The sequence below is a fragment of the Anolis sagrei genome, chromosome 1, assembly GCF_037176765.1.
Source record: "Anolis sagrei isolate rAnoSag1 chromosome 1, rAnoSag1.mat, whole genome shotgun sequence".
Lineage (NCBI taxonomy): Eukaryota > Metazoa > Chordata > Lepidosauria > Squamata > Dactyloidae > Anolis > Anolis sagrei.
This window is the reverse complement of record NC_090021.1, coordinates 35,692,877-35,720,706: the sequence shown is the minus strand read 5'-3', so window position 1 is coordinate 35,720,706 and position 27,830 is coordinate 35,692,877. Positions and strand designations below refer to the sequence as shown.

At 36.2% G+C, this 27,830-nt stretch overlaps 1 protein-coding gene across 1 annotated transcript in view; it reads right to left on the bottom strand.

Annotated features, from left to right (window-relative positions):
• The window catches only part of SPATA17 (spermatogenesis associated 17), a 98,467-nt gene that overhangs the window by 47,677 nt on the left and 22,960 nt on the right, over positions 1–27,830 (bottom strand). Inside the window, 2 exon segments of the mRNA XM_060754256.2 lie at positions 3,945–4,106; positions 15,114–15,237. Of these exon segments, the coding sequence (XP_060610239.2) occupies positions 3,945–4,106; positions 15,114–15,237 (286 nt within the window).

Below are 27,830 nucleotides of genomic sequence, written 5' to 3'. Positions count from 1 at the left end.
AACCCTCGGTCCCTCAGTCCAAAAGTGGTAGAGATGGAGCACTCCACCTGCTTCATTAGGTATACATTGTTTAATTTTATATGTATGTGTAGGATGTCAGCATATGATTCGGTTTCGACATGGGCTTATTATCTAATATGCTTGTTGTGAGCTCTAGACCAGATATACTTGGCAAAATATAATGTGACCTAGCATTGTAATAATGACTTATATCACCTCCTGCCTTTAGGCAGTAATCAGTACAAATTCACCAGCAGTAATCATTAGCACCGTAACTGGATACAGGTTACAACATTTTGCTGAGTCGCTTATTACAGCTTATTTTCCTTTCTCCTGTTATTGTTCTAGCCCTAAAGAGAGAGTGAGAGAAAAGAAGAGAGAGATAGAAAATCCTAATCATGCCTCTTATTCTGAAGGATCTCTTTCTTTAAATAGGTTATCACTAACAAGTCACAGCTGGAGTTACTGCAAGAACTGAGTGAAGACTGCAGGGCTAATAAAAAGAAATGATTCACGCCTCATTTATGTTCACTTATGTTTTACATTAATAGAAACCAATAATAGGAACCAGTTACCATAAAAGTCATGGACCGTAAATAACACAAATGGCAAATAAGTATCATCTAGTACTTTTCACAGCTGGACAGGAGGATTGCTATATTTGAAAGTTGTTAATGGATTTTTATTGGAACTTTACTTTTTAAAGGCATACCATTTCAATTTTCAGGACTCTAGAAAAGAAGGATGCAAATAAGCATAGAAGTTATTCATTGTGCAAGATTTCTCCCTCCCACCTTCAACTCCCTTCTAGAATAATTATGCCCAGAATAAAATTACTTTACGGGGAATGCTGTGGAATTTTTAAAGGGGTGAAAATGAAATAATAAAGTTTATTAGGTTTCACAGCAATAATGAGTGCAACCAAGTAATAGACTTCAAATAATACACAGTATTATTATTACCTAGGAAATTTGCAAGAACACAGAATGAGAATAAATACAAACATATGACATTTTCTAGCTGATTCTGGCTGCCAAATGAAAGAATGAAGATACAAGTTTTTATTGGTAAATACAAAGCTTATGTTACTTGCCTCTTAAAAATCTGCTCTTAATTCATATCATGTCACATTTCTGCAATAAATTGATGTAATGGGACAAATCCAACACAGAGGATATCATGCTTTACTGCAGTTCCCAAAATCCAAATGTGCTGAATTGTAACTCATTATGTACATACATGCAAATACAGATATTCCAAAATCTGAAAAATCCAAACTCAATAACATTTCTGGGTCCAAGCATTTTAGATAAGGGATACTCTACCTGTTCCAATAGTGAAAGTTTTTTTTCTTGTCACTTTCACCATCAGTTTAACATCAGAGCCAATAAGATTTCAGGCAGTGTTCTCATTCAAACACACTTCTGATCCTGAAGATTTTGGATATTGGACACTCAACCTGCATTGAACTTAACTGTTTTAAACATTTTTTGTAACAATATCTCTGACTCATACATACTTTTCCAGACCATAGCAGAAAAACAACCTGCATGCCTACAGTACCATGCAACCCCAAAGTTCAAAAGGTTGCATTGACATAAAAGCCTTAGCATTTGCTTTTATTCTCATGACTGAGACAGCAGACCGTAAAAGGAAAACGAGAAAAATAATAAAGCAATTTACTTGCTCTTATTAATGACCTTTAATGAAGAGATGACTGATTTTGCTATCATCTTTGCTTCCATCAGTCTGTAATTCTAGTTAATTCAGCAATAAAAGCCACAAATCTGATAGAATATATATATAAGTAGTATGAGCCCCTTTAAAAAATTATAGTATGAGCCGTTTTAAGAATATACTATTCATAGAATGAAAATATGTCATATATAATACTAAATGTCACTTTTACAAGAGAGATCAGTGTTTATTCTCTCAAGACTAGATACAAATACAAATCCTATTCTAACACCCCTCTCAAGACTAGATACAAATATAACTCCTATTCTAACACTCTCCTTGAACACAATTTTGATATCTTAACACTCACATAGGGTCTAATGGGTAAAGCACAGAAGTTTAATGTCAAATAGTACTGTCAGTGAGTACTAAGCCACAAATATGGCTAGTAATTATAAATCCCTCATTGTCACACCACCAGACCACTTTCAAAACAGTGCATTCTGTTGGATTTTCATTTCCAGCTGTTTCATCAGCTCAGACCAATGTCCTTTCCCAGACATATACCTTTCCCAGACATATACCTCTAAATTGTTGCCCAGGGATTTAGCCGTGTGACTCCCATTAACATCAATAAGAGTCGCACAGTTAAATCCATGCACCGTACTTTGAAAATTTACTCCACAGTGTACATCCCAGGGCACGGAAAGGATTAAAGTATTATACAGCAAATTCTCTCTTCAAGGCAAAAGGAAATAAACAGAAGTCTTCTGCTTTGTTCTGAAAGGCTTTCTTGTATAAGTTCTTTGTCTATGTCTGAACTTTAAAATAAATTTCAACAACCCTACAAACTTATCTAAATGGGAAAAACTTATCAGATTAACTGATAGTATACAGAATTGAGTTTTTGCAAAAGGGGGACTGAAATCAGGATATGTAATCTATTCCAAAAAATAACCTAATTGGTTTGAACTGACCACTAAATATAATGACCAGATTTTAAAGAGTTCCACATTTTCTGAACTCTATAAACAATAGTATTTTCTTTATTTTTAATGAATAATATATGACCACAATTCAAGGTCATCCTAGGAAAGATATTTTCCTCAGAAATCTACAGGCCTTTCCACACAGCCATATGACCCAGAATATCAAGACAGATTTATTTATTTTTCGTATCAGAAGCAAACCGAGGGCACAGTTGAAATGTATTTAAAACACAAACAAGTTTTAAAACTTGGCATTATACTAAATGTTCATTGACCAGTAGCTGGGCTTGATGATGAAGCTACTTGCAGCATCAAGGCAGATAATCCACAATATCTGCTTTATGCTGGATTATCTGAGTCCACATTGCCATATAATCCAGTTCAATGTGGATTTTATACAACTGGATGGAAGGGGCCTATGCTGCTAGTTGACTCTTCAACACCGGCTAAATTTGGCTTCTAGCCTGAAATATGTTGGTACAATTCAGTTTAATGAGAAGCTAATGCAGTTTTTAGTAAGCATTGTGTGGGGAGAGACCTGGAAAATAGGTGAAATCATTTAGCAACTTGCTTGTTTGTTTCTGTGGTTGAAATGAGATTGAAGGGAAACAATAATTCTGGGTATTGAATATATCTCAAAACTCTGTACCAACTTTAACAGGGCAAATCTGTGGAACATCTATTTTGATCTGAGCCCCACGGAGTCAAACAAGGCTTAATCAAGTTAGTTTGTTATCCATCTGTCAGAAATGCAGGGACTGCCATGTGATCTACAATTCTATTAGAAGTTGAATTCTATGTGAGCAAGAGCATCTCTATTCTTTCTAATGCCTAGAAAAAATCTATGGGTATAAATACTTTCATCAACTATGAAATGGATGTAGAGTTCCACGTTAACATAGGTTCATATGTGTAGTCTCCTTGCCCAGGATACTCTGAAGAATTTCTATATCTTTTTATTGACTGGTGCTCTTAGTTGTTACATTTTTATTAAGACAGGTTACATCATATCTATATTTTAGTCTTCCTGAACAAAATTGCAAGTATACATGTTGAGAGCCATTGATTACAAACTAAGGGTCTCATTTTATATTTTATGTGCCTGTTTAAAGCACGTTCATTGTTTCTCATAAAGCTGGCAGCAAAAACATTTCAATCATTTCATGAATGTTTATTATAGAATAGCAATTAAGAACACTGGAACCCAGACGAGTGAGCATATCTAGCATTGTAAAAAATGATTCCTTAAGATTCATTGATAAATTACATTGACATTACCTGAGGTTTTTGTCTTTCAATAGGAGGAAGAACTGGCACTGCTTGCCAGTGAAGTTCCTTTGAGATTTGCTTCTTTTTCTCTTTCAAAGGTTTAACTTTCTTTAACTGCAATTCCATTGGATCAGGTGACTTTCTGTAGGGTGAATTGTATATACCTGCAATCTAAAGACATAACACTGTTCTGTTTCATTTTTAGATCATAGATCTATCCCCCAAAAATCATTACATTGAAAAAAATAAGACAAATGCAAAATATTAAAGTATAACATATCATATACATTGTGCTCTAAGACTGAATTACCAGGTTGTTCCCCACTCTCATGCCTAGAACAGAAGATCAACCTAGCATGCATCTAGACTGCAGAATTAATGCAGTTCGACACCACTTTAACTGCCATACATCAATGCTGTAGAACAGTGGTTCTCAACCTGGGGTCCCCAGATGTTTTTGGCCTACAATTCCCAGAAATCCTAACAGCTGGTAAACTGGCTGGGATTTCTGGGAGTTGTAGGCCAAAAACATCTGGGGACCCAAGGTTGAGAACCACTGCTGTAGAATAATGGAACTTGTAGTATTACAAAGTGTTTAGCCTTCTCTGCTAAAGGGTGCTGGTGCCTCACTAAACTACAAGTCCAAGGATTCCATAACATTGTTTAAATAATGTTAAACTGCCTATTCAAGCTATCTCCTTGAATTTACTATACAATGATACAAGATAACGGGGGATCATTCCCTCCAGCTTTCAGAAATATTCATACAGCTACTGATTTTAGGGTATTTTTTAGAAGTTTTGACAAAAATCTTTCTTTCTTTCTTTCTTTCTTTCTTTCTTTCTTTCTTTCTTTCTTTCTTTCTTTTTAAAAGCCACAACAGCTATTTGACTGAATGTCTTCCATATTAACCAACAGAACTTAAATAGATATACAATATAAAAATAAGTGTTTATATTGCTGCATCTGCTAATGACTTTTGTCTCCTGGAGCAACTTAGAAACAGAGCCCAGTTCCTCATAATGTATTATTAATCTCTTGGGAATGAAAGAATGGAATACCTCCCCCAATTAACTGCAATGCAATTTTCATTACTGTATCCCACAGGAAGACTCCAATTCTTAGTGTCAAAAAGTTAAGTGTGCTTTTATCTGTATCTATATATTGATGGCAAAATGTATTGAACACTTTCTCTACACAGGGGAAAAAACTGAGGTCTCGAGGTTGGCTACATTTTACACAGTAAAAAACTGTCCCACAAGAACCCTTGTCTTTCATCAAAAGGTAGTTTTCAACTCTTGGTAATTTTGTTTTCCTTTCCTTTTCTTAACCATTTCACAATAATGCAAATGTCATTCTCTTTGCTTAGTTATTACTTAAGATCATATCCCTGCATATGTGAAATTCAGGTGAAGAGATGTACTCTACAATGCATCACTATGATTACATGGAAACTTACTTGACATCTTGATTTCCATTCACTCGTATGTAAAAATGTTTTCAACCTCTTTTGTCAATGAATAAACTGCACCCTTAGGAACCATACACCTGGTTCAAATAGTTCTAATATGTCAAATACTACTATTCAGATACAGATCCTTGCATCAAAAACACACACAAACCAAAGATAATAACTTCTCATGCCATTTTGAGACAGAATGTACTTCACTCTATCTCTTCTTTTTTTTTATCATGGCCCACCCTAGTATAACAGAGAAATTAGTTCTACTAATTCATATTTATAAGAATTGATAGTACTGAGCCCTTGCAACAATGATGTAACATCTTGGGACATGATCCAAATGAAATCATTTTTAAAATTCATATTTATGTCAATGGAAGGCTAGACACTAACATAAATTTCTCCTTCTGACAACAGTGAGACTTAGAACAATAAACTACATAGCTTTATCTGAACATATATGGAATTAATATATGAACAGATAATCAGTTCTACTATTTAGAAGATTTCCCTTTGGTATGTAGGCCTAAGGTGGCAATGCATAATTTGTTTCCTCTCCAGCTATTTGTCTCCTGCCACCCTAGTCATCCACAGAGAGAAAAGGTGGGAATAAACTGGTTGGGGATTAGTTAGGCTATCAACAACTCTAAAGCTATATCTAACAGCATCCTTTTGTTTTCATCCCCCAATACACACAATGACAAAATAATCAGAATTGTTTTTCCGGGGTAAAAAAAATCACATTGGAATAATTGCCTATTTATTTCAATTATTCCGTGCTTGCATGGAATTTTGCAAATGCAAAAAGCATGCTTTTCAGCTTCCTTCCCAAGCAGTATTAAGATCTCCCCCTTCTCTCTCTCTTCCCCCCACCTCATGGCAAATCATAGTTAGTTTGTGGACAGCATGACATATTTTTCAGTATCCATATTCTTCAGAAGCGTCTCTCACAAGGGCCTCTGTCAGGGCTGGCTTTCTGGGACTTCATTTTCAGGAACAATTTTCTGAAGTGACAAACACTATAGGGAAATCTGTGCTAACCGTTAAAAAACCTACAACTGAGTTATTTGCAGTACTGTCATGCTAACTTCCAACTCAATAAGACCAAAGAAATCTCTAGGGAAGACTCTGCTAATAGCTTCTTACTGACCTCCTTGCAGCACACCCTTCTGCTGAATAGTGGCCCAGTGGTGAATACGACAAATGAGGTGTGAAAGCTCTGTTAGGGTTTTTTTAAGGGCTATGATTCTGACACATTGGAAAAAAGAAATGTGAGCTACACAAATGTTCACTACTCTTTTGCCCTCAAATTCTCTCTTCCTCAGGCCTTTCACCAGGGAAACCCATGCATGACCCCAAAGTATTAATTTTGCCAGATCCAAAGCGTATGAATAAACGAACCATTTGTTACCCAGCCATCCTTAGCATTACATTCATATCTTGAATCATTTTCATTTCTAACCATGTTTCATTTTGCTTCATTTTAAAAAAATCTTGGTAACTGAGAACGGCATGCAGTGGGCAAAAAGAAGGGTTTCATGTAGAACTATCAAGTTCATCAATTAGATAAGGATTACAGAAAAATAATTTTTTACTTCTGGAGGGTGTCTGCAACTCTGTTTTTCAAAAACATTAGACAATATGGGGATTTTTTGTGCATTTGGATTTGCAGACACCTACATTTCAGTGAAATGTAGAATAAATCATAAACAGAATTGTTAACCTTCCAGGTATGGGGTAACTGGACAGAGGTCGGGAGTCGGCTAGAGCAAGGTATTCATTGTTTCAGAAGCACAGCCGAGGCTAAAAACTGCACATTAATCTAATTTTACCGCTACTGTATGTTCTTATTGTGTGCTATTGCTGGACATACAACCTACAGTACATTTGATTGAAGCCACCCATATAAAATAATACAAATTAAAATTGCAACTATTTTGCTTTCCAGACCTCAAGAATGAGTAAAGTGCCTGTGGAACAAGTATCTAAAAAATTGTACTTAAAAGAAAAGCAATAAAAAAATGACTATCCTAACCAGCATGTAATCAGTTATCATTATTAGGTTCTTGTGGGTTTTTTCGGGCTATAGAGCCATGTTCTAGAGGCATTTCTCCTGACGTTTCGCCTGCATCTATGGCAAGCATCCTCAGAGGTAGTTATCATTATTTCATTTTATATGATATTAGCAGTAATAAAATATCAGGCTGGTGGATTTGAAGTCACACAGTTACTTTTAAACTGTAACTTACATTTTTTCTTTTTTTCCTTTTCCCCATAAACTCTACACATTGTCCTTCCCAAATGTGTGCTACTAAGATCTGTGAGGCCAGCATGCAAAGGTGATAAAACCTTCTAAGTGATAGTAGCTGCAACCCTATGGCATTCCCTTCTTACTGATGTGTGCCCTTTCTGTACAGGCATTTGGTGACCAATGAAGACATCTGTGTTTAAAATTGCCTTCCACTAAATTTATTATTGAGCTACCTATTCAAAGTAATATGCTTAAGTACTTGGTATGGTTGTTACAGTGGGGCCATAGCATTTTGTGTGACACAGGCTGGACCAGATGCTCCCAGAGGTGGGAAGTAAGGTGGCCACTGCTTCTGCCACTTATTGGCCTTCACATTACTGCAATAGAGGAGGATGAGCTGGAAGAGGACAGTATGGGTCCTTTTTAGGAAAGGAAAAGTGATAATTTCCGTGCTCATTTTGATTTGCCACCAGAGGCATTTGCTTCATTTTCCTTATTGCTAGGGTCACTCTTTATCTGACTGAATTATTTTGAACCACTTTTCCTATATGATAAGACGGAATCTCCGAGGACTGAAGTTTATAGGTCCAATAATTGTATAAATAGCTTGAATAGTAGTTGCTGAGGAGCTGGAAAATGCTGTTTGTTTCCTCGCTTGTTTATAGGTTTTCTGAGGATGTGCCTCTGTCCACCAGTGGGAATATGATACACGAGGAGAAGGATCCACTTATCTAATCTATCTGAGGCCTTTTGTACTTTGTAAGTATAAGAAGTATAAGAAATATACTTTGCAAGTATAAGAACAAAACCAAAACCAAAATGTGGCTGAAATTCAAGGGACTCCTCAGACTATCTCTTCCAAAAATATACTGGGTGCAGGATTTTTTTTTTAAGGATTAGGTTTGTTAATTTCAATCCTGCCTTCTGACATATAGTTACCTGTTTATATAGATAGGGTCTCTCTGGATCTGCCAGCTGTAGTCTGTGAATTCAACCAATTGTAGTTTGTCATGCTCCATATAATTAAATGGTGGTGACGTGAGTGTGGGCAGGATGAAATAATAATATGGAGTGTGCTCATCTGCATTTTGTCATATCAGTGTAGTGTTCCAGAACCTAAGTCCCATGGACACAGTGGGCCCACTGCATTGCTGACACCTATTTTTAATTTTTCCAAAAATATCATATAATGTTTTAATTTTTAAAATCAACAAAATACCCATCAGGTTTCAAGCATCATCTGATTAAAACATGTCCAAATACATGGAGTGAAGAAAGGGTGGAATATAGGGAAAGCTAAATTATTCCATGTCCATATCTCCTCTAGTCTAGTGGCACAGTCACAATACTAACCTAAAATTAGGCCAAGATAAGTGTATTAATTTCTAACATCTCTAAGCTAAGAGAAATTTGAATTAAGACTAACTTCAACTACCCTAGTGTCTTCTCAGCTGGCCCTTGGTTAGCTTGGCTACCACCATTTTTAGGGAGTGCAAACACTTTATAAAGAGCTTAGAAATAAATCTGCAGCTACCAGAAGTCACTTGGTACTTGTAGACTTACATTTTATCCCCTATGTTCAACAATACCTGCACATAGATAATACAACAACAATCAAATGGAGATGTTGTTAAAATCAATATGGAGATCATTAGATCTCTCTTTTCCAGCAGATGTACAATTACTGTGACAGTTGAAAAGCTGCAAAAAGCACATCTAGATACTGTTGCAAACTGGACATTCAGGAGCAAAAGAAAGTTCAGGAATAGACACAAAATTTCAAATTTTATCCTCAGGGAGGAATGTGTGTCCATTCAAGAATGGTAAGCCACCAACTCCCTTGTGTAACAAGAGCTTATTGAATTACTTACACAAATCATTCTTTCCACAAAAGGTTGAATCTTACCTTGAAATTGTGTATGCTATGTGTGAGTGAGTGAAATACTGTAATTTGTAAACACACATACAGAGTGTGAAAGAAGAGATATTGGGGTTGAAACATAAAAGTAAAAAAGATGAAAGAGAGATGTGAATGAAATATTTGCCATAAATGGAGTTGCTGAATCAACACTGACCAGTACACTTCATCATAATTATCAGGACATACCACTGCCAGGGGATTTATAAAAATCCCACTCAGCAAATAATTGCCCTGCTGTTAGGAGATAGTCAAGAGTGTTAACACACTGTCACAGCCCAGCGTTTAGTAAGATATTCAACATTCAATTACTCTTGCTGAGAACAGAAAAGAAACATGATAGTTTTTCAGCAAGTTATGATTCCATGAGAATTCCAGTGAACACCTTTGCTAATCTCCCAGTAAAGGAGAACTCTTTGGCTTCCTCTCACTGAAGTCTCAAGAAGTAAAAGAGATGCTCACAAAAAAGGGGAGGGTTCAAAATTGTATAATAATGTGAGTTTTTAAAAGGTGAACATTTAAAACATACCTCTAAAGATGATAATGTAATATTAAAATATGTGAATAGGATAATCTGCTTAATCTGTTAGGTAAATTTACCAAAATAACCTGTTCAGTGACTGGGTGTCATGCCAAAAACAATGCCCCGGTAATTTATTTGTGTTGAATTAAGGTGAAAAATTCAAAAACCCTCATAGACTGTAACTTCAAATTATTTACTTCGGTCATTGACCAGCACAGGAAATAGTAACTTTAAAAACAAATAATACTTGCTTCTTTTAATTACATTTATTGTATATATGCAATTCATTATAGGATAATGAAGAATCTTTATGTAATTGATTGGATTCATTTCTATGATAAAACTTCTAAAAATCAATCAGGTGGTGATAAAAGCCTCACCCACCTCTGGATTTTTTTTAAAAAAAAAATGCAGGAGTTTGGATGACTTTAAATGTTGTAGCTTCAAGAATTGAAGTCCTAGGCTGTAGATATACATTGTAAAAGCAGTTCATAACAGTGTAAGATGTCTAAAGCAATATACTGGATTATTGTGTTGGGAACTGTGGTGTGCCAACACTGGAACATACAGGTTGATTGTTTCTAATGGATTGAGAGGCACATAGGTAAGATGTTTGATATTTCAAATCCGACCATTGTGTAATTTTTATGGGGGGAAATCTTAAATTTAGTGTCCGTTTTGTTTGTTCCAAGGCCCCTTCCACACAGGTGTATAAAATCCACTGGATTATATAGCAGTGTGGACTCAGATAACCCAGTTCAAAGCAGATATTGTGGATTATCCGCCTTGATATTCTGGATTATATAGTGTGTGGAAGGGCCCCAAGAGGCAGCCAGCTCTAACCTATTGTGTATAAATAATGTAAATGATGAAATACTGTAACCAAGACCCCACATTATGATTCAAAAGTTTTCACATGGTTAAGCCATTTCCAGTGAATCCCATACATGATACTGTAGAATTAATGCAGGTTGAAGAAGCTTTAACTGCCCATACTCAATGCTGTTGAATACTGACAACTGTAATTTGGTGAGGCACCAGCACTATTCAGCAGAGAAGGCTAAATATTGTACAAAACTACATCTCCCAAACTACATTAGTTCTACAGTGGAGATATACCCTTAGTTTCCTTGAACTTCATCTTTCATATATTAGTCTGGTACTACTATGTTGTATGCCCCTCCCCTCCATTAATTGGTTGGTTCTAGCTTGCTCAGTGTCAGTGAGGGTTCAAATTCTATTTTTTTTATCTTGTCTGCTGTAGGAGCCATTTCTCCACAAATCCAGTCAAAACAGAGCTGTAATGTTTAAAAACACATAAGCATGCAGATGGGGCCAATCACATGAATTCCCATCACAAGATTATCTTCTGTTTCCAACTGGCAATGCCTATGTGGCTGGGAGTTTTCAAATTACTTTAAACTACTCCATGGATGGGATCCACAGAAAGCATCACCTGTGGTCTCATTCTAAAATATAAAAGGTACCATAGTTCTCAGCCCTGCAGATATTCAAAGCTATGAGAAGCATATACCAGATAAAACCTTTTAAAATTATAAATATATTATAAAATATTGTAAAATACAATATTTTTGTTGAAGGCATTCATGGCTGGAATTAATGGCTGGCTACAACAATACAATATTGTTCTATACTTGATCATGCCCATAGGGCAACTGTATGTCCTTTATTCCATGTGATACCTTTTTCTTATATATAGATTTACTTTCCCCTGTCCAAACCACCCTGTTACTTATTGAATGTTCTTTTTGGGGCAGGATAACCTCAATACCTTCAATATAAATTTCAGAATCTGGGTTACATTTGCTATAATGTATTTTGTTTTCATGGGATCACTCCCCACAATGTGGGATGTGTGTCATTCACCCTATATTTCTGTCATGCAATATTGAAGTTTTATTTCTACATAAGATAAGACAAAGCTTTATTTCTACCACAGACAGCCAAACTGGGTAACTTTATTTTATTTGGCATTTGTTTAATATTAGCTATGAGAGTATAAGCCATGCAACTAAAGCTGTATCAGGGTTCAGTAGTAGCTATTTTTCTCCTCAAATCCTCCAGACTTTTAAAAAAAATTCTGAGGAAATCTATTATATCTTATGGATTATAGCTATATTTGCTTCTGCTTCATACCATAAAACTGTATCACCAAATTGCATTTCAAGGACAAAGTCATTATTATTTTTATTGAGTTGTGTAAAAAGCGGAAAATGGTGCGGACACATCATCTTTGTCTACAGTTTTTGACAAGCAGCAGCCAACACCGTTGCAATGGAATACTTAGCTCTGTCTGAATCTAATATTAAACATGTGCTTAAGGCAAAACAAAATTAATAAATACAAATTGATAGCAAATTAAAAACTCTGGAGAAAGTAACCATGGAACATGTTGTCCTAGTTGACATTTTAACATTTTGTTCCATGTTCTGATTGCAATACTAACATTTATTATTTTAACCAGATCAGTGATGAACTGCAGGTGGGTAAAAGGATCCGATCCCCCCCCCCCCCCACACACACACACACAACTCAGAATAGAGAAGTAACTTCAAGATTATGAAACAATTTTAAAGCAAAATTAAAGCAAATTATTTATAAGGACATAAATAGTGATTGTGATGCAATATTAGAAGCAACAAGGTGTAAATAAAGTTATATTATCTGCTGCTCAAAGGCTAAAATTTTGCAAGCTCTCTAAACAGCATGTATTACAATTTGATGTGTGAACTTATCATTTCCAGTTTATTCTACCTTTTCTTGCTAAGATTTGGCAAACAAAAAGGTATGGTAAATCTGATACTAAATGACAAGGATATAGTCATGTTTTTCAAAATTCCTCAGACTAAGGAGATGTCCTATGACAGACTACTGTGTTGTTGTTTTTTTTTATAAACAAAACCTTTCTATGTTTTTGATTTGTTTTACAATATAAAGACCATATTTTTTGAAAGAAAAATAATAATGCATTTGGTCTTGCAAAATACCTTTGTGTTCGAAAAAAGGAGATAACTTTGTTAATAAAATAAGGATTTCTTACTTTTTTCTGAAAAGCAAATAAAAATAATTAAACAGGGAGAAAATGCCCTCTTTCAAATTTTAGTCACAACAGAAACGATGTGAGAAAGATGAAACTTTACAATTCACAGTCAGCTCTTTTGCTCAAGGCAACCAGTAGGTGGAGCAGATAACATAATTTATGACTGGGAAACATTGGCACAGATTCTACAGCAGGTTTCTTCATAATTATAGGGATCACGAAGAAAGAATTTTCTTCAAACAAAGGAAGGCTTTAGATGTGTTAGGTGTTACTTGTCTAGTTATTGAAACCACCGATAAACGAAGAACATTGATTAAAAGCTCAATATTTCATAAGGATAAAGTTTTAGAGCTTGTCATTTATTTCTCCAGGCATCATCCACTAGCAACCTGAGTTTTAATCAAAATACCATCCCAATTCTATTTATAACTTCTTTCTATGTTAAGTTTTATACCAGTATTAGACTCCTTGAAAAAGTAATGTATCAGGGATGCAGGAAATCTGTGCATTTGAATATATGCCTTTTTAAAAAAAGAATTATTTGCATACTATTTGCATTACCCTGAGAGTGCATGTAAAATCAAGGCAGTTCGGCAATGACATTTGTGCACTGTGAAGTTTTGAAGCTTAAAACACTAGGTCTCAATAATATTTCAATGACTGCTTTGTATATTAAAATAAGTATGATGTTTATACATGTAATGCCAAAAAAAGGTTGCAAATAGTTTGATATTTGAAAACTTTCTTTGCAATCATTAGGACAAAACATGTTTAGTTTCCAATTTAATCTTAAATATTTCTCGTTGCTGTCCTGAGTAAAACCAATTTTAAAACCTCTTTGCAACCTCTTTATTACATATTTTAACCAAAGTTATAAAACAATGTGAGGACTTCCCCCTGAGAGATTTTTCTCAATGTACTCTTTCTGGAATTCGATGAATAATTCATTTGTAATAATATCCATGTACTAATTAGTCTTTTTGTCTGTGTCTTCACAAACAAACCTTGATTTCACTAAATTTACAATTAAAATAACTAATTTCCACTAATCAGTTCACTTTTTCATAATTAATTGTCATGCAGCTTAGGTAAACAAATTCCAGCATTGCTTATTCATGATTGATGTGACAGAAAAAAGAAAGGACCAAATTTTATGTGGCATTGTCCTTGATCTCTGACTGAAATATTGACACTTGTGAAGATGTGACTAATTCTAAAAAGTCTAAGCATAAATCAAAATATACCTACAACAATGAAATAATTCTGCTTACATTTCCTTTATGGATGTTCATATAAATAGACATTTACTAGAGGCAAACAAAGACTTATTTGCATGGATGTTCATAAGTAGGGATTAAAAGGGGGAACACCTGTCTTACCAGAGAGCTCTTCGGAATTCAAACAAATATTCTGAGAAGAATAAATAGATCACTTGGATTTGAGAGCAATGGACATCAGAATGCAATCCAGGTAAATTTGCTGATCCAGAAAGAAAGACTTTCTTAGAAAGTTTCCAACGGATACCTTGCAGTCTGTTTCACAGTACAGGACAGGAACGTAATTCTGATCCAAACATTAGCTCAATTAAAATAGAAAAAATGAAAACCTTCCTTGGCTTAATAACTTGTTAGTTCTTGACAAGTGAGACAACACAACAATAAGCCAGTCAAAATGAGTTTTTAAAGTGAGGTTATGCCCTTCGTGTTGTGTTATCACAGTGGCAGATCAAATTGCTGACTTGGACTCTTTCTGCCAGCCATGCTGATGCTGCCTCTATGAAACCGCTGTCATGCAGCAGTCATGGTACCTGCTCTCGCCTATAGAAATGCACTAAATTGAACTCGAAGTAGTGTCTTTGTGATATCTTTTCAACAAGTCATGTCCCATTCAGCCTGCTAGTTTATCTCTGTCAAGCTAGGGGCCCCAGTGGTTTGCATGAGCTGTCAGGGACAGGTACACCAACCTGCTCAGTGCTAAGGAGGTAATGCATCTTTCGGGCTAGGTAATCCTTTTTCCTTTCTTCTCTTTCGAGAGCTTTTTTTGCCTCCTCTTTCTCCTTCATCTCAGCAAACTCCTCCAGTTCTTTCCTGTATTGAAATAATTTAAGTGATTAGAGAGGGACAGCTTGAAAAATATGCAAATGCTTTCTAAATTCTTTCACAGCCCAGCTCCCTACAGATGATACAATGGCATTGTCCACTGTTTACTGAACTCAACAATATCAGGGTCTGCTTCGCATAGTGAGCAATGCAGGACTTGTACTGCTAAAACAAAAGCAATAAAGCTACTTTTTATCAAAGCATTATAACTGATCTTTTAAAATTATTCAGCCAGCAAGTGAGACTTGGGAATTTGATAAGTGAGCAAGGAAACATTAATTGATATTCTTTTTTTCTGATTTAACCAAATGTTTAGTTCTCAGACAGACTATATAAGATTCGTTTAAGTTTCACCAACTCAGAATAGGGAAGTGATGTTTTAATCCTTGAGCATAAAGACAGAGATTTATTTATGAAAAATATATGCAGCGGTGATGAGCAAATATCAACACAACATGGTAAAGATTTGCACCCACTAAAATAAATGGGTAGTTTATCACTTACCCATTGACAATATTTACCATTTCAACATTATTTGGCCTCGGTCTTCTCACAAAAAGAAAGTCATCTTCAACCTCAGCAAGATGGAGTAGATGAGGGATTAGAGGACATCCAACCCCAAATTGGGAAACAAGTCATCCAGGGAATACCTGGTCGCTCTAAATGAGTTCAAGTCCCCAGGGCCAGATCAACTACACCCAAGAGTATTGAAGGAACTAGCAGAAGTCATTTCCGAACCATTGGCAATCATCTCTGAGAGTTCTTGGAGAACGGGAGAAGTTCCAGCAGATTGGAGGAGGGCTAATGTGGTCCCAATCTTAAATAAGGGGAAAAAGGATGACCCAAACAATTACCATCCGGTCAGCCTCACGTCGATACCAGGCAAGATCCTGGAAAAGATTGTTAAGGAAGTGGTCTGCAAACACTTAGAAACAAATGCGGTCATCGCTAATAGTCAACATGGATTTATCAAAAACAAGTCATGCCACGCTAATCTGATCTCTTTTTTCAATAAAGTTACAAGCTGGATAGATGCGGGGAATGCCGTAGATGTAGCATACCTGGATTTCAGTAAGGTCTTCGACAAGGTCCCCCATGACCTTCTGGCAAGGAAACTAGTCCAATGTGGACTAGGCAAAACTATGGTGAGGTGGATCAGTAAGTGGTTGAATGGACGAACCCAGAGGGTGCTCACCAATGCTTACTCTTCATCTTGGAAAGAAGTGACAAGTGGAGTGCTGCAGGGTTCCGTCCTGGGCCCGGTCCTGTTCAACATCTTTATTACTGTCTTAGGTGAAGGGCTAGAAGGCATGATCATCAAGTTTGCAGACGACACCAAATTGGGAAGGATAGCCAATACTCCAGAGGACAGGAGCAGGATTCAAAACTATCTTGACAGATTAGAGAGATGGGCCAAAACTAACAAAGTCGCCTAAGGGCTGAGAAGAGCGGTATACAAATAAAGTAAATAAATAAACAAAATGAAGTTCAACAGTGACAAATGCAAGATACTCCACTTAGGCAGAAAAAAACAAAATGCAAAGATACAGAATGGGGGACAATGTCTGGCTCGAGAGCAGTACGTGTGAAAATGATCTTGGAGTCCTCGTGGACAACAAGTTAAACATGAGCCAACAGTGTGATGTGGCGGCAAAAAAAGCCAATGGGATTTTGGCCTGCATCAATAGGAGCATTGTGTCTAGATCTAGGGAAGTAATGCTACCCCTCTATTCTGCTTTGGTTAGACCACACCTGGAATATTGTGTCCAATTCTGGGCACCACAATTCAAGAGAGATATTGACAAGCTGGAATGTGTCCAGAGGAGGGCGACTAAAATGATCAAGCGTCTGGAGAACAAGCCCTATGAGGAGCGGCTTAAGGAGCTGGGCATGTTTAGCCTGAAGAAGAGAAGGCTGAGAGGAGATATGATAGCCATGTATAAATATGTGAGAGGAAGCCACAGGGAGGAGGGAGCAAGCTTTTTTACTGCTTCCATGGAGATTAGGACAAGGAACAATGGCTTCAAACTACAAGAAAGGAAATTCCATCTGAACATGAGGAAGAAGTTCCTGACTGTGAGAGACGTTCAGCAGTGGAACTGTCTGCCCTGGATTATGGTGGAGGCTCCTTCTTTGAAAGCTTTTAAACAGAGGCTGGATGGTCATCTGTCAGGGGTGATTTGAATGCAATATTCCTGCTTCTTAGCAGGGGGTTGGACTAGATGGCCCATGAGGTCTCTTCCAACTCTTTGATTCTATGATTCTATATCCCAAGAAACCTTGGTCAGAAGCTACTAGCAAAGTAGGTATTACTAGACAAGCAGAAATAAAGGGCCACTGTGGTATTATGGTTTGAGAGTTGGACTACAACTGTGACAGACGAGGGATCAAATCCCTGCTAACACACAGAAACCTGCTGAGTAAACTTATAAAAGTCACACTCACTAAGATTCAGAGGAAAGCAACTGCCAATCCCTTTAAACAAAGCTTGACAAGAAAGCCCTATGACGGAATTGCCTTAGGGTCACCATAAACTGGAAATCATTTGGAGAACACAACAACAAGCAAGAAAAAATAATCTGTGTAAAACGAAGTCCAAGCCTATATTTTTCACAATAGGTTTTTTAAAAAAATTAATCAAGAGGAACACTGCTGAAATTTTCTATCCTGTGAATGCTTTTATTTTATTAAGTTATATTAAATTTTACTGAAATATGACTGAAGCGTAATTAAAATTATTTCAGAGATTAGATATTCAGCAGTATTAATGACAACAATGAATTAGGGTAATCCCCTTCCCCCACATGCAAACACACATAGACGTAGGCTTGATTAACATTTGTTGTTATTGGTATTAAGAAACAGCTAATTCAAATTAACCTTGTATGTGAAAGACATAAATTTTGCTCAGTGATGTATGGAGATTTAATAAATGCTAATTAGGAAAGTTCTGACCTTTTTCTGCATACCTTACATAAAATACAGCATTGAAAAAAAATCAGTTCCTGTAGGGTAAATATTTATAATACCTCTATAAATTCCAAATGAATTAAATATGAGCAGGTATAAGTCACAAGTCAATCAAGTACAGTCAGCCTTCTGTATCCACAGATTCTGTACCTACAGATTCAACCATCAATTACTTGAAAATATATTTTTTAAAAGCCAAAAAGCAAGGTGTGGTTATGCCATTTTATATAAAGGACACACTCCACTATGGTATAAAATGGGACTTGAGCATGCATGGGTTCTGGTATCCACCATGATCCCTCAAACCCCAATCAAACCAAGGACTCGCTGTAAATATAAAACCACACAAACGTTTTAATGCTCCTTTTTTGTTTCTAGTATAGTATGATATTCCCTAGTAAGGAGCTATGAGATCCATTCAAAAAGAGAATACACTTCTGCTGATTACCATTGCCCCTTGTCTACATTCTGCTATGCCAGATTGCATACAACCCCAAAAGTTGCATGATCAACCTTCCTGAAGGACAAAGAATTGCAACAGATAGGACAAAGAATTGCAACATTATTAAACATCTGAGAAAATTTATTCACCTGAAACACCATATATAGCCCTTTACATCTCAGTCAATCCGTTCAAGAGAGCTGAGGTTATGATTGCGAATTAAAAACACTAGTGTTTTATGTATCTCCATATACATAGTTACCAAGAGAGCAACAGTGGTGGAAGATTTGTGCAAGAAGATGGAAAGGTCCAGCAAGGTGAAAAGGCTGAACACAAGGGAAACTCTGAAGTCACCTTGCCTTAAAAAGGCACCAGATTTCTGAGAAGTACAGGAACTGTGGGTTCTATTCCATGATGGAGCTATCCAGACGATCATTAGGACCATATGACAATTTGTCAGTTTGCTGTCCAAAAATGGGACATTTCTAGTCTATTGTAGTCTTAGCTACTTCTAATATTGTAGTGGAATATAAAGTGTTCCCAAAAGGTAATGTGGTCATAAATGTATTTTAGATATATAACATTTTCTGCCAAAAATCTGGATGCTGCCTTTTCTTTTCTTACTAAATATTAATTCATACCACAAAATAAAGTGGCTTCAGTAAATCACACACGTTTTCCTTTCAAATGTACAAGGCAAAAGTAGAACATAGCTGAAATAAATTAAAGATAGTAGAAGATGTATTGTTCTGTTTCAGTTCCTGGATATATTCTTTTTTGTTGCCATTTACAGTTAAAGGTTTCTAATACAATATTTCATACAAGGTTACTTATGAAACATACTGACGTTTAAAAATCACCATGCTATGCTTTTGCAGCAGTGTAATTTTTTTCCCAACATAAGATTAAATTGCAAAATAAATGAATTACTTAGAGTGGCATGGCCCCCATTTTGCCACACTTCTCTAGAAAATTGCTTATTAATATGAAAAAGAACTTGGAAAATAGCCTCTTTTACTTTATGCATAGTGTTTGGAGGCCTCTGAGCCTGCAAACCTGGACTCGCTGTGCATTTTAGATTGTGTTGGCAAAGGGGCACACTGACCTTGCTGACCTGCATCAGAAGGCTATTATTAATCGCTAAGTAACCTGGTAAAGCCAAACAAATTTGTTTCCATTGAAAGGATCTCTATCTGTGTCTGAGAATTTGTGCTGAACCAAACCAACCTCATTAACTGTGTCCACTTTTGACAAAGAACTAGGAGTGGGGAGAGATCGGTGACCTTTCTTTGTCCTTAAGGAGCAGATCGCAGAAGCCGTGAAATGTGAGTAAATAAGCATTTTCCCAACCGCATTATTAAACATAAATAAACATATATTCTCAAGTTTTTTAACCAATTACATCTGTCAACATGGATGCACATATCCCCTATTTGGTAATTATTCTTTTTTTGTCGCCGATTTGTCTAGTCAACCTGTGTCACTGAAAGAAGCTGATAAAACAGCTATGAATGTATGTTTACAAGTTCTTCATTCTGTTTCCCTATACACCCTACCCAGCTTTTCCTCAACAATGGTTATATATTAGAACTGTTCAAACATAAGTAGGTGATTAACAAGACAAAAGGAAAAAAAATCTACATAAATACCATGTGAATTAAATCAAGGAGTTAAATAGACAAGCATCAAAATAATTTTATCACAAGCTTTACCACAATTACAATATTTTTAATTTAGTACTATAATTTAGAAAATGTTATGTGTATTAATTGCTTGTGTTAAAATGCAGCATGTAATAATATACAAATTTGTTATGAAACTTCACTTCCAAGTGGTTGCTATCTGTTGATAAAGTATTAACTCTTTGAAAACTGTTAGTCAAAATAACATTCTTCTTACATTGATTCCAATCTGCATTTTTTAATATCATACTATATAATTGTCACGTCGACTGGGCTCTGCCTTATTTAGGTAGAGATGAATCAAACTCCCAGTTTTATCAAACGGTTTAATTAAAACAGCACTTACTTGCTGGCTATTTCAATAAACCAAAACATAAAACATAAAGATAGCAAAAATAACTCCATAGTCAAAAGGGTCCAGTCCAGTGGTCAAATGCCGAGAGTTCAATAAACAAATTCCAGGGATCAAGAGTCTATACTGTAGTCAGAAGTCAGTCCAAAGGTTCAAGGTTCCAGGATTCCAAGATTACAGGAGACAGGTCAGGATATCGAAAAATCAAACAGACCTGGGGGGGGGGGGGGGGACCAGCAGCATCCACCACCAAAATACAATAAATACTTTTCTCCCAAAAACCAGTCTCAAGGTTAGCTCCTTAAATCCAGTAACACCCAGCTGTAACCCATCTCCTGCACACCTCCACCTCTAGTTGCTTTCACCCATGAACAGATTACCAAACCCTCTAGAACTAATACTCACATTAACCCTTCCATCACTAACCACCATCAACTGCAGAACATATGACAATAATATTGCATTACAAGTTCATTTTTCCAATTCCTCCATGCAAAAAAGAAAAAGAAAAAAAGAAAAAGAGATGTATCATTGGCAGAAAGAGGGAAAAGGGGAGCAGAAAGGAAGAACCTTGGGATCTACAGTAAAGCAAATTGTAGTGGTACAAGGACAGACATGTCTGGGCCCCATAAACATACTACTGGCACTTCCAATTGTTTAAAGGGGTGGGGTGAAGGAATAAACAAAGAAAATAATCTGAACAACATCCATTCTGTTCTTACATTATAAATCTAACAGGGCTTTGGAAACAAAACTTTATCTTCCTTTTGATCGTCATGTTCCTAACAGTAATATTATCTGATAATCACAGTCCACTTTGCATTAAGTCAGAGTTGCCGCTACTGTTAGCTGTCCTGAATAATCATTTCAAGGGGTGTGACATTGGGAATGCTGCTCCTCACCCTGCCCAAATGTTGCCATTCTGAAGAGTTGCTACTTCTAAATGCAGTGCTCTACAGCTAGGAATCACTTGTCATGCTGATGGTCTGGGCATCACTAAGAAGTAGGAAACTTAGCTGACAGTAGCTTTCTGAATCTTTTTTGAGAGGAGACATGATAGTCATGTGTAAATACACGAAAGGATGCCATAAGGAAGAGGGAGTAGGCTTGTTTTCTGTTGCCCTGGAAACTAGGACTTGGAACAATGGGTTCAAGTTAGTGGAAAGGAGATTCCACCTGAACTTTAGGAAAAACTTCCTGACCATACAAGCTGTTCAACAGTGGAATTCTCTGCCCTGAAGTGTGGTGGAAGCTCCTTCCTTGGAAGCTTTTAAACAGGCTGGATGGCCATCTGTTAGGGGTACTTTTATTGTGCTTTTCCTGCATGGCAAGGGGTTGGACTAGATGACCCATATGGTCTCTTCCAACTCTATTATTCTATGATTCTATGAATCAAGAAGAGTCAACGAGAGGCTCACTTTATGAGGCAGAAGCTTCTCGAATCCATTATTCTTGATCTTAAGAGTTTGGCTCTGTGAGAGAGGAAAAAGTATCTAGAAGGAAAAAAGGTTTTATTCTTGCTGCTTTCATCTTAATCTTTACAGGATCTGTCACTGCGGTCTTTACTGTTGTAATCCCACTTCTCCCTTCTGAATACATTGAGGATTTGTTGGCCAGCAGATGGAGATCTGCAAAAACAAGTTAGGATGTGCCACCAACTGTTACCTTTTTCTCTTTAGAAATGGAATTGGTGTTTACTGTAGGTGTAAGAAAAGAGACATTTTCCTTCAGGCAGCAAGATCTCTTGATCTTTCCAGATTTGGATCCCATTATGTTTAGAATAAACCTACCGAAAGACATATTGAACTTATGTTCTATTCATTTCAATGGATGAAGGAACTTTGATTGAATCTGGATCCAACTCTATAAAGTCAAACAGTATGAGTATTTGCCCTTAATTTAATGCTAAGTTGATAATATTGTAATGTGCTGGATTTGGATGAATTCTGAGTAAATGTGTTTTCCTTTCTGCTTCTGTTTTTTTAAAATATATAGAATTCTGAAATAGAACAATACTTAAAGAAACTTTAGACATTGGATTGTGTCCTGACTGATTTCATGAATAAAGGAAATTCAATGAAACTTATGGGACATAATAGTCATGAGAAGCTTAAGTCCAACTGATTTCAGTAGGTGTACTCTAAATATGACAAAGTCCGGATCATCACTATTAACCTGTATGACACAATTAAAATTATAAACATAACTATTTAAAACAAAGTAACATAAATAAATAACCAAAGTGCATATCCTATCCTCCAATAATGTCAAAACTTTAAAGATCATACATGGATAAAACGTGTTCTAATATATTTTGTGAGGTGCCTTGGGTCCTATAAGAAAGCAGAATATTAAATAAAGAAAAACAAACACAATATAGTTTGGCAAGCATAACAGGCAGGGAAATGAAACCTCATACTTGCTTAAGGTACTGCTATAATAAGGCATAAACATTGTTTTGTACTTTTAAATTGTGATGCTGAACTATCAGTAAAGACAGTACATAGGCTAGGCTTCCATTAAGTAGGATACCAATACTGACTGTAATTTGGAGTATGATTTTATTAGTGATGATGAAATCACACACTTGGCCAAACTAGTAGAACATTTCCTCTTCCAGCAAGTCTAGCATTTCTGCCAACAGTAAATATGAGTTGCAGACAGACTTAAACATGGATATCACCTTGTTAACAGCACAATACTGCCAAACATAAACTGGATTTGAAGTGGGCCCAGTGTCCAGAATGCAACCAATCAGATTGATACGTCAAAGGGTTTTTTATTTTCACGTTTCATCCCAAGCTCATTTGAGGGAGGGGAATAACAATTCAGTTTAACCAGTACTCAAGTAAAGACATTTAGTTTACTAATCATATGAGTTGAAGGTCCCCACTCGAAGATGACTAGATTTCAGTAATTCCCCCCTTCCTACTGTAGTCGGCCTGTGTACCACCAAAACTAGCTTTGGAGGACAGAGAAACCTTCTGAGGTCATTTTTAGAAAGCATGGAAAGTGTTGTGGAAGAAGGGGAAAGTTCCATCATACTGATGTTCAAATGCCAGAGTCACGTTAGATTTCTGACTTTAACTGATGATAATTGGTAATTTTTAAACTGTTTACACAAAGCTTCATTGGAACAAAACTGAAAATAGCATAAGTTTTTACCCCAGAAGATAAATGTGAGTATTGGAGCAGGCACAGTCTTAGAAGAGGTTACGCTGTCCTGTGTGATAATGAAAATCTTTTTCTAAGATGGCATATTTCATCTCCTTTAAAAATAATTACCTTTGAAAAAATCCTAAATTTAGGAGTGCTTTTGAAGTGATTGAAATGTTTTTAGATGACTAATTTAACAGACTAATCTCTAAAAGAAAGCATGCTATGGAAAAAATGAGCCTATGCACACTTTGCAAAGTATGCTGCTTTGAAAGGTATTTTTAATTTTATTTTTGCAATGAGAAATAATTCTACTTATGCAAGAAGTATGCCTATGTATACAAAGTTTAAAAAACACACTGACTCTTGGTGTCAAATCCAACAGGACCTGGGTAATCTGGATCCTATTGAACCCAATTACTTTTGGAAAATTGAGTCTATCCCTGGTGGAATGTGTTTGGAGGTGAGGTGTGGGAGATCCAGATGATAGAAAGTATGGAACTCATACCTTGTGAGAAATGACTTAAGGAGTTGAGTATATTTAGTTTGTAGGAGATAAAATGGAGAGGTGTTTTGACATCCTTATTTAAATTCCTAAATGGATTTGATGTAGCATGTGAAGCAAGTTCATTTTCTGCTGTTCAGGAGACTGGAACACAAAGCAATGGATTTAAATTACAAAAATGAGATAGTAAAGAAAAAAACCGAGATGTCTCATGGATAATTCAGCTGTGCAAGGGGTTGGACTAGATGGACCTTGCAAAGCTTTCCAATTCTACAGTTCTGTGGTTCTTTAACACCGCTAGTATAGCTTACCTATATCTCACTCTATGTCCTGCCTTGCAGTTTAAGAGCATCCGGGAAGGCCCTGCTCTCGGTCCCACCAGCTTCACAAATGCATTTGGCGGGGATGAGGGAAAAGGCCTTCTTGGTAGTGCCCCCCTACCCCCGCCTCTCTATAGTTAGTTCAGGTATGATTTGTTCTTGTACCAATTTGTTGGTCATTTTAGCAGTCCATCACATCTGTAGAACCCTTCTCCAGAACCATATCACAAACATCTTCCTGTTACCTTTCTTTACTGCTTAGCTTTCACAATGATACATGGAAATTGGAAATATTATGATACTATCATGTGATCAATTCCACCAGTTTTCCTGATGGTAAGGTGATGAGAGGTAAGGTGTGTTCAAATAGATACAGGTTAGGTGACAAATAGTAAATACCTGCAATACATCAGACTAAAGCAGGCAGGTGTGCTAAATCATGCCTGCTTTAGCACACCATGATCCAAATATTTTCTTATGGGACTTTATGAGAAGCCACTTCTTTACTTTTAGGCTTTATCTCTATTTCTGCCCCATGTTCTGCAACAGGAAGGAGCAAGACAAGATAGTATTGAATTTTTCATGAAAATATTAGAAGGAGTCTGTGGACTAGGAAATTTTGGTTTGCATTAGCATTCTTAAACAACAGCCCACTTCATCAATGAAGTCTATGAAACCTGTAATCTAATAAAATGAGTTGGTCTTTTAATGTGATACAAGATGCCTTGTTAATGTTTCTGCAACAGACTGATACAGCAAATTAGCTAGAAGTTGTTCATGAAGCTTCATAGGGAATTAAGTATGTGGATTACTGTTTGACAATGTGCCCCAAAAAACAAAGAACCATAAAAAAGATGACTGCTAATACTATGGCAAAGTTAGTGAAATAAGAATTGATATTTATAAATGGTAAAATGCCACAATAATTTGAAAAATCTTCTAATCTGTTAAATGCATTTATACTTTAGAAATAATGTATTTAGGGATACTCGTCACCACGATTCAGTTAAGATTATATTCAACAAATGTATAAGGCAATGAATTTTTCAGTTTTGTTTAGATGTTGAAAATAAAACTTATTCAAGTGCCAAGGTAATTTACTGTTATTCTGAAGTTTCATTTTTTGCACTGTGCAGTGGCATTGGTTTTATGCTTGAGATGCACATTTGGTTGACAATGTTCCTTCTGTTTCTGAAAGTGTTAAAATACATATTTATTTCTTCTTCTAACACTGTGTTATATGCCTTTAAATGATTATTTCAGCAATATAGAGTACAATTTATCTAGAAAATAGAAGATGACTTAGAGCCCAAATCATCAAATGCATGCAGCATAGGCAATAGGCAATCCTAGCATGAAAAGGTTAACTTTTATTAATTTTAGCTTCCTTACAGATCAAACCAACCCCAACAGAACATGGAATTCAAAATGTGGTTATGAGATCAAATGAATCACACTGTACCCCTGTTGATACAACAAAATATAAAATCTGAATCTGACTGTCATTTGTTTATTTGGTTTTACTGATCATTGTAATTAAATATTTGGGGTAATTGTAGTTTAATTAACATTTATTTACTATTATTTTGGGACTAGAGATAGATAATCTTCAATTTGATGTTCCTTATTTTGCAGTGCATTAAGGCCAAAACCAGTTGCAAAACTTTCCAACATACTGTGTCTAAGTCTGGCCTCAATTTCTTCAAGGGATCATAACCTGTCTTGCACTAGTAGCATTCTCTTGAAATAATGTCCAAGAGAAAAAATAAACAACTCTTGGGTAACACACACACACACACACACACAGAGATGTGGCCGCCAGAGGACACTCAATTGTCTATAGGTTAGGGTATAAGGTATACCAAATTGACCAACTATTAACATAGATAACTCAGAACAATTGTCTTTCTAGATATCATATGAATGATTTATAGAGAGATTAGGAAAAAAACATAAGGAAATAAATATAATTTTAACAATCTAAATTCAAGTAATGCTTCTGAAAGCAAAAACATTACAGAATTATTCATATACACAAAGTGTATTCCTCTGTCCCAAGGTGTATATTCCAAAGAGCTTTATTTCCTATAACTAGAGCTGGAGTTTTTAACTCTAAACCAGTGGTTCTCAACCTGTGGGTCCCCAGATGCTTTGGCCTACAACTCCCAGAAATCCCAGCCAGTTTACCAGGTGTTAGAATTTTTGGGAGTTGAAGGCCAAAACATCTGGGGACTCACAGGTTGAGAACCACTGCACTAGACTCTAGATGACCTGCCTATCAGATATCCACAATTAGATGAAGTTGGAACTATTATTTAATGAATTATAACTTAATTGTGTTTTGAAAATATATTTCATATATTTCACATATTAATATATATTTATTTAATCATATGTATTGTCCTACGTTAAATAATATTTATGATGCTATATGTGCCCTTGAAACAGGAACATCATGCTATGAAAAAGTGGCCTAACGGCTGGAGTTCATAAATTTTGTTCAGCTTTGGATGAGTTCAAAGAATTGCCATGTAAGAAAAGCCTTACAGAGGGAATTTATCTGATTATGGCAGTAATAATTACCCAGCTGTTTATTGCAGATAGAGAAATAATTCATGTAGGCAATAGGCCGTGGTGGCAATGACACTCCACATTTAGTAAATATGCAAACTGTTCACTTCTAATTAACCAAGCTAGAGGATGCCCTTATTAAATGTATAAACTAAAAGTGCCTTCCTGACAAGTGATGAATTGTTACATTGCACAAACTCTTGCCACAGAATTATTGGAGTGAACTTGGGGCTTAACTTCATTAAGAGATCTTGTGGGATAGTTAAATGAGGATGGACAGCATAACAAGGCCAGCCTGACAGCCAATGATATGTTAGGGCTGAATGAAATTGCACCTTTTCCTTCTTTTTCACTCACTTTGCAGTTAAGATCCCACAATAGATAAAGGGGATGACTGTGAAATCTGTTGCAGCTGAGACTAGATAAAAGTGTGATACACACCAAGGCTCAGATTTTAACGGAAGGATCAACTGGGGTGAAGAATCTGTGGCACTCCAGACATTGTAGGATGCTGCAACTACATTGTTCCCCACCACTTGTTAGATGGTCTCATGGGAAATGCAATACACATTCCCCATTCCTG